At 40.0% G+C, this 8,368-nt stretch overlaps 1 protein-coding gene across 2 annotated transcripts; it reads right to left on the reverse strand.

The window, feature by feature from the left end:
- Positions 1 to 7,039, reverse strand: fgf7 (fibroblast growth factor 7). 2 transcript variants are annotated; one of them, XM_008404603.3, is made up of 4 exons: positions 6,403 to 7,039; positions 5,471 to 5,886; positions 1,860 to 1,966; positions 1 to 1,779 (listed from the first exon to the last, which is right to left on the reverse strand). In XM_008404603.3, exons 2-4 carry the CDS (start codon positions 5,754 to 5,756, stop codon positions 1,570 to 1,572), a joined length of 603 nt encoding a protein of 200 aa, XP_008402825.1. In that variant the 5' UTR covers positions 5,757 to 5,886; positions 6,403 to 7,039; the 3' UTR covers positions 1 to 1,569. The 2 variants fall into 2 exon arrangements, with proteins under 2 accessions (XP_008402825.1, XP_008402826.1); XM_008404604.3 differs by having other exon boundaries at positions 5,471 to 6,105.
- Between the last annotated feature and the right edge of the window lie 1,329 nt (positions 7,040 to 8,368).

An 8,368-nucleotide genomic window follows, 5' to 3' on the forward strand; every position in this document is an offset into this window, starting at 1 on the left:
TTTAAATTTGATACATTGAGTTTGTTTTTACTGGTAATAGGTTTTCTCAACAGGATAATGCAAAATCCAGAATTAAAGAGTACATTAGGCTGCCGAACCAGGGGTCATTTTACCATAACACTGAAATCACAGCAAATAACAGATCATGACCTCTTTGTTTATTAAGTATGACTATATCATAGTGGATATTACAGACATGCAAAAGCTGAGAATAAATACAACATTTGTCTTTACTGTCTTGTTAATAAACAGAATAAATAATGCTGAATGTCATCACAGTATATAACACACACCTCTGTCTTCAAGTTCCCCCAGAGCTTTCTAGTCTTAACGTCAGTTTAGTTTATGGCAGGATAAAGGCTCGGTTCATAAAGTTCACATGCAGTCTAACCCAAGCACAAGTGGCTGTGAAGACGTTCAAAGCAACATCTAACAGAGAGCTGTGTGTTTCCATTTCAGTTTGATGTCTTGTTGACAAGTCGACTTAAGAAGTTTCATAAGCGAGGGGATGTGAGTTTATTTTGAGGTTTATTATACCCTCTAGTGGAGGAAAAAAAAAAAAAAAAAGATGCACAGTGCAACGTCGTTTTAGCAAGTTGGCTTTGTACTAAGAAGGGAATTTGGGGGGCCGTAGGCGATGAAGTGCTGCAACGCCATAGACAAAAAACTCTGGTAATATTTATTACATTAGAGTACCAAATATTGAATCTGTGGGTATTTTTCCAGCTGGCACTCAGTACAACAGGAATGTTTGAAAAGGAACATAAAGAAAAACCCTTTAAAACAAATATCTTATCTTTTAGTGTAGGGATTATTCTCACTTATTAAGATATTTGCTCTGTATATATATCTGGATGTCTGTTCAGCAGCAGCAAAAACTTTTCAGCGTTTTAAGATGAAATATGAAAAGGGAGTCAGTGACCAGCTACAGTGTACTTGACCAGAGTCCATGCAGAAAATCACACACACACACACGCGCGCACACACACACATACACACACACACGCACATGCACACACACACACACACTCACATCTATCACAATAAGCTTGACTTGCTGTTTATTCATATTTTCATTAATTACATGCACTATGTCAGCTCTGTATGAATGTATCTGGTGCAGTGGAAGGTAAAGACAAGCCCAGCTTGCTTCAGCACTTTTTGATCAGACCAACTATCCCCTCTGAATAATTATTAAGTTTATTTTATTTCATTCTTTGATTAAATACGTCCCCTCATCCGGCAGCGTGGTGGCAAATCATTTGTAAAGAATACAGTCCAGACTGCATGTAGATGTGTTTTTTTTATGGTTTGGTAAGAAAATACTTCTGTTTTAATACAATTTAGAGTATTTACTTCAAAATAACTTCAGTCCATGTTTGCAGTTTCAGTATCTTGTATGATGGAGACTGTCGTAGCTTATGATTCGTTCGTTTATCAGTTATTAATACGACTGAACGTTAGAACAGCGGAGAGTGATGCTGGTAATGAGACTACATGTGTCTGGTATGATATACGCACATAAATGTGGCCTGAGTCACACAGTCTGGGACAAAGTCTTAAGTTTCTTCACTCCACTCTCCTCTCCTCCTCCCAGCATTTCATCGGGATGAAGTGAGAAGCTACGCTTGCCTTCCTGGTCCTCTTCCCTCTCATTGGCCGCCCCCTCTGATTTAGCGCTATGAACATTTCCTTTTCAGTCCACTTTGCAGAGGAGTAAGCGTTGTAGTGGTTCTCTAGGAAACCCTCCTTGAAGTCGCAGTTTTTACTGTAGGTCTTCTGCAATGACAATATATCAAACCTTTATTGCAACGTTTCAGAACTTTTCCGTCAGTTCAACGCCGAATGAAATGCATTACCTTGGCTTGCAGATTCCCAGCCTTGTTCATGCAGATGTAATACTGGCTCTTTACAGCTTTGATGGCCAATGTGGGCCCCTCGGACACCGTTCTGATCTCCAGGATACCTGCCAGACAGCCAGGCAGTAAAGAAATGAGACACACTGCAGAAAAGATAAGGAACTGTCAACATCCATCTTTCACTCCAGCTCCATGCTGACCTCAACATTCATCTTCATTAGCAAAACAACATGGAGGTTCCTGCGATTAATCAGTCTGTGGTCTTTCTGGCTTAGTTCAAGTCTTGTTAACTTGCCTGGGTGGCCATTAGACAAACCACAACCTATGCCATTGCACATATGGGAGACAGATTAAGCTTCTCTCCCGTGAGATTGAGAAAACTGCCTCCTTGCATGTGCTTTGCACGCTACAGTTTAGCTCTGCTCTTCAGATCTGTTGCAAGGCAGAACATTTGTGCTCCGTTTTATTGTTTGTTTTGAGAAAAGACATGTTGCCAATAGAAAAGTGCTCCAAGTGAGTTGTTTTAAATGAAGGAAATGAATGAAAGTCTTACTACTTTATCTACAGTATCATCAGTGGTGGGTAGTAACAAGTTATATTTACTTCAGTAATTTTTTGGGGGTGCGGGTAGAACATGTAAGTGCTTTCAGTGGAGTAGTTTTACAAGAATGTAATTTTTACTTTTACTTCGGTAATATTATCATGAAATATCTCTAGTACTGAGTAAAATCTCAAAATGCTCTACCCACTGTGACTTGAATTCAAGCTTATTTTAACAAAAATATCCACTAGAAACACACCTACAGTTTTGGTTAAAGTAGGACATTGTGTTTATACACAAGCTTTGTCTGCCGTGCAATTTGGAGGTCGACAGATTATATAATACACTGCAGGAATCGTCATTGGAAGTTTTTTTTCTTTTTACCCTGTCCTGTATTTGTGTTACCTGCTGTAAGTTTCTGTGCTCCAGGTTTTATATTGAAAGAAACTGAGCTAGAAAAGTGTTTCTTTTATCCAATCTTGTTAAAATCCAACTAAAGATCCAGCCAAAATCTCCACAAAACTATATTTTTGTCAATCTGACATAATTCTTAAAAATTAAATAATTTACGTTCTGATCAGTCACTCAGTATTTGAGTAGCCTTCTTGGACAGATACGTTTTGCTTTTATGTGAGTAAAAATATGTCAAAGTAGTTCTACTCTAACAATTAATGGCCATTCTGCCCATGTCTGAGTATCACGTAACACAATATATAAGCAGATGAAACTCGGGGTAATTAATCTGTTGAATTATACTTAAACCTTGTCTGAATGCAGCAATATGTAGGGCTTACTATGTTGTTCTTCTCACTGACTCCAGCGAATGAATAAACCGTAAAATTAAATTCTTATCTTTTACATAAACACAAATTAATTTCATGAACAACAACAAGGTCCTGATGACAGAGTTTTGGTTAAGTTAAAGCCTCGGTGTCACTTTCATTATTCTATGTAAAAAAAATTATTTCATTTGACAAGCAGATAGAGGGGGGAAAAAAAGAAAAACTCTGCTGAGGTTCTTCAGATTGACATTAAGCATGCATCCATCTTTGCCAGATCACAAACAGATGGTAGCGTCCCGATGTGGAGATGTTGTTTGCGCTCTGCTTGCTCTTTTAATTTGTCCTTCTAATTGTGCGCATTGACTACTTTGCTCAGATTATTCTAACCCAGCCTGTCTGATCTGCTGATTGAAGTCGTGATGATTAAAGGTACAGCTGATGTTGAATTCGTGTTATGTTTAACATTCATTTGCTCCTTGACAGTCATTTCATTTGGGAGGAACGGGACATGTTCCTGCTTTTAATGTTTGGTAATGTAATCCGCTGGCCAGCTAATGCTCTTTATCAGTTCCAGTCATTTGGTGCATCATGAAAAGATGAAGCACATTTCCACAGACATGCATACACACATTTAAGACATTCTGGCTCTGAAGCAGAGAGCCTCTCAGGCAATCACCAGCTTAAACAGATTTGCCATCACTTGCTGCCTCTGGCGAGGCAAACAATCTTGTGGGTAAAAACCCCAATCCTGATTTCTCTGAAGACTGCTGAAGCTCGGATTTGCCTTTGCTGCTAAGTTTCCAGCAGACAACCTTTCAAGAACAGGATATTGTACAGGGGTTTTCTGAAATTACGTTGTCCTGTCACGCTGACACTGAAAGCACTTACATGTTCCAAAGCAAACGGGAGCAAAATTTGTAACATTTTAACATCGGCTGCAATATTTTCTCGGTTAGTCCCATGTCTTTCAGGTCTTTCTACATTTCAGTTGGCAAATTTAGCATGTTTTTAATAGTATTGTTTAAAGAAAAAGAAAAAAAATGACAGCTGTGGGCATGTCTTAACATGGGCCTGTTAGGGCAGTGACTGATTGCACATCTGAAAACACCAAATGCATTCATTTCATGTCAAAATTTATATAAGTAAATACATTTGTATGTACATTCCATCACAATTTATTTGAACATTTTCAGTAAAAAAAAATGTTGCAGCAGTCAACATTTATCCTATAAAGAAATAGTTTTATAATTTGATGGCGGTATCAGTTTCTGTACCCCCATGAAAAGCTCTGAAGATAAGTAAAAAAATATATTTTAAACAATATAAATTACAATATAAGTAAAAAAAAACTTCAAAGAGGAAATGAGATCAAATATATTATATATTATATAAAATATATTATATATTATATTATAATACTATATTATATCATATATTATATATATTTTATGCAGCATTAAAGATAAGTTCAGTGGAAGAGGCTGGATTTTGGTCCATGTACTGCACAATCCCATAACAACGTTTTTGTCTCGTTTCAAGAAAAGAAGTCTAGCATTCTCTAAACTTAAAAAAAAATTCCCAGCTAGTATCATCAAAAGATTGCTGATTAAAAAACAACAACATTTATTTGGCTCTTTGCGTGCAAGTCCCAGCCACATGTGGGTGTCTCAGATGTTCAGTCTTTCATTTCCAGTTGTTGCGCAATGCATCTTTTCCATGAGGCATCTTCTTTTAAAACCAACATTTTCCCTCTGCCACACAGTGAGATAGGAGGAAACGATAACCACGCAAAACATCCTCACTGTGACTGCGAGTTTTAGTCGGATCCCTACACATAAACATTGAAAAAAAGGAATTTTCTACAGCAGTGATTTGAACAGATAACCGTGTTAAACTGCTGCTGTCAAAGCTGGCAAATTAAATGTGTCGTTCTTTAGTTGTGCTGGCAAGAGCTGAGTGAATGAGCAAACGTATTTGTTTCAAGGTAGTTGAATTTGAGATTTTAGTTGTAGTATGTTTTTACTTTTCTTCATTACAGCCAGAATTTGACTTTAACCTGCTTCAGTTTATTTCTGTCCTTTGTAATAACAACACTACACATTACATTTCCTTATTGTTTCTTTCAAACTGGCCAAGCAAAGTACTAAACCTTCAAAATACTAAATCTTAAGAGAAAAACATGCCTGAAATGATCTTCACTCACATTTAAAACAACATTTTCTGCATGTAATAAAAAACTGAAAAACCTGTAATTAGCCAAAGCAATTAAAACAAGACAGCATCCTTACTGTAGCAGTTGGTAGGATCTTGAGTTCCCGTGATGTTGCCCGAGTCATCAATCGTGAGGAACCACTGCGTGCCGCTGAACAGCTGTCGAATGCGCACATCTCCTCCCTCCATGTAATCATAGTTCCTGGTGTGGCGCTCGTGTTTAGAGCAGTTCATGATGGCAACGCGTTGCTCGGGGGTGCAGTCACTGTAGACCACACACACGCTGCCAAGCAGAAAGATCGCGTGCAGGTAGAGTCCTGAGAGCAGACTTTGAAGGTTCCATGTCAGCATCCATTTGCGCATTATAATGCAATGCTGTGGGGATCAATGAGGAACATGCTGAGACGCGAGCTCAAGAGCTGAGCGCTGTTCCTCAACTCGGCGACCTCCTGACCCCTGCCTTGTAACGTTCAGGTCTGTGTTTCAGGGACTCCTAGAGGGATGGGAGGAAGACTTTGTGAGGCTGGGTTGAGTTCAAAGGTGAGAAGTCTCGTGAAACCCCCCCCCCAAAAAACAAAAAGATGTTAGAATGGGGACTTTATAGGTTTGCTAGTCCATATATACGGAGTTCGCCAATTGCATGATCCCCTTGAGATGATAGTCCAACAAGCAATGTAATAATCCAGATTAGGGATGGCTGTACTGGTTGTCACTGTAAAATAAGATTGATTCGCAAGATGTCTTATCACATAGATGTTGAATAATGCAAATAGCTGAATAAATATTAAAACACATGTGTTTCAAAGTTGTATATCTCTATACTATAGTACAAATAGCCTCTTACAAAAACATCTTTTAAATAGTAAATCAGAATTTTGCCAGTGATTTTTTTCCTTTTCACGAGTCAACAGAGTAAAATAATACTTCAGATTGCTTCGCAACTATAAAGTCTCTCTCTTTCGGCAAGAGGAGAGACTGAACAAACAATATCTGTGGATCGTCAACTTACATGCGCTCTGAAGCAATGACGGACGTCGTCAGACGTGTGCCGCTTTTCAGCACCAGTGATGAGACTCCTCAGATCTGAAGCTGCAGTTAAACCCAGGTAAACCCGGCTCAGTGATGCAATAGAGCCAAGCAAGAGGTGAGAACCGCTGTCAGTCCTCATCTAGGCTTCCCTGCTTCTGGCAAAGCTGACTCTGTGCATCCTCCGTCGTGCACCCTGCTTAGATAAATGCCTGCTGCTGACCTCACTTGAGAGCAATTAGATCCCAACCAGTCAGCTGTCCATGGCTCAGATGCAGTGGAGAAACACCCTCTCTCTGGCTGCCACTCGCCCACCAGACATGAGAGGGAGCTATAAACGCTCAAAAACACCACTCTCTGCTCTGCGCACGAGCTCCAGAGTACTGTAAAAACATGGCCACGCACACCCATTCGTGGGGTGTTTTCCACAACTTCCCTTAGCAATGTTCTAAACGGCTTTTTGTGTTGCATATCATAAATCTGACTCACTTTCACTCAAAGGACGGCTTAGATATTTACTCAAGTTACAAAGCTTCACAGGATCCATCTCCTTTCATTTCAAATGTCATAATTAATTTGCGGTTTTTGACTTGGCTCACTGAATCATGTGAGAGGATTTACTGGCTTGAGTGAAAACATCAAAGAGGTCTTTTAGCACTCACTCGGATCCGGCATAATAGTGGGAAGCAACAAGTTATGCCTCGCAGGTTTTCATCCAGAGAAAGAAAAGCAGAGGACATGGCTGCTAAGAGGAAGTAGTCATCTCCTTGTTGGAGGTCATGCACCCTTTCATTCTTTTTGTGTTTTGTATTTAAAGTCTCACTCTATTGCTCTGAATGCTTGTCTTGGACGTCCCACTTCAAAAGTTTATATGCGCCCTATAAAGAAGCGCTTGCCACTGGGAAGGTCAGGACTCCGGCCGCGGCAGCTCCCCTGATCTGTCGCGTCGCTCCGGCTTGTTCAGCTGTCCTTTATATCACCACAGAGACAGTTCATGTTCTGGTCTTGTGCATTAGCAAAGTAAACACCCAGTTGAACAGAAATAACACAACATGACTTGTTGCACATGCACCATATTTCAGATGGGTTTACTTTAAAATCATGCGGGAGTGTTTTCTGAAAGGTTGTTTCCCACGTTGGAGGGGTCTCTGAAACAGACCAGGGGCATGTAGCACCTGGTGAAGTCCCCCGAGGCAGATTATTTCAACGAGAGGGGCCAGACGCAGTCAGGATTCCCAGAACCACATGAAATGAGTGACCTTGCCTGGAATTTGAAACCTGGACCCCCTTCTAGCAGACAGGCTTGCAGGAAGAGTTGCAGGTGAGACCTTAGGGCATTTGCACAAAACAATGCATTTGTCCCTGTTGGCTGTATTTTATCGGGGAATCTGTGTTTGGTTATGTTGGCATACCATTTGGCTGACTACTTGAGATGAAAGGTCTAACCCTTGAGTTTGAAATGACCCCGAGTTGCTGGGAAACAAGGTAGAGCAGGTGCGAGAGTGGCCTTGGCCTTACGACTTCACCATGGGGAGTAGCAGTATGTCCTTTTGTAAAAAAGCCTAAAAAGTGTTAAGAGAGGGGCTTCCACAAAACCACCCAGATCACGGCTGCCATTGGCTATTTCTTTTTTCAAAAGAGAATAACAGCAACTCATTTATGAACTTTATGTTTTCGTGTTGAATGATCTGCCTTTCGTGTGTTTTTGTGCACTAGTGTTGGGAAGTATCCATGGCTGCAATCTTTTATTTGTTCCCAGATGGTGAAGATAAGGCGCAACCTGTGATGTCAGCTTCAGGGTGTTTCTTTTAGAAACAGAGGCTGGAAATGAACGTCTCTCGTTTTAAGTCGCTTCCTAAACGGCAGGTGCAGTGAATAGAATAATACAATTACACAATATGAATGGTATGATTGTAAGATGTACAACAGAAAATGCATTTGGACAGTTT

This window comes from Poecilia reticulata, chromosome 3, assembly GCF_904066995.2.
Source record: "Poecilia reticulata chromosome 3, P_reticulata-male-v2, whole genome shotgun sequence".
In the NCBI taxonomy this organism is placed as follows: domain Eukaryota; kingdom Metazoa; phylum Chordata; class Actinopteri; order Cyprinodontiformes; family Poeciliidae; genus Poecilia; species Poecilia reticulata.

Excerpts from the sequence above, each read along its gene's own strand:
- fgf7 (XM_008404603.3), bottom strand. The coding sequence starts at position 5,756 with ATGCGCAAATGGATGCTGACATGGAACCTTCAAAGTCTGCTCTCAGGA. Across the intron at positions 1,967-5,470 it reads AGATCCTACCAACTGCTACA|GTATCCTGGAGATCAGAACG; the intron begins GTAAGGATGCTG and ends GCTGTCTGGCAG. Across the intron at positions 1,780-1,859 it reads CTGGGAATCTGCAAGCCAAG|AAGACCTACAGTAAAAACTG; the intron begins GTAATGCATTTC and ends TTGTCATTGCAG.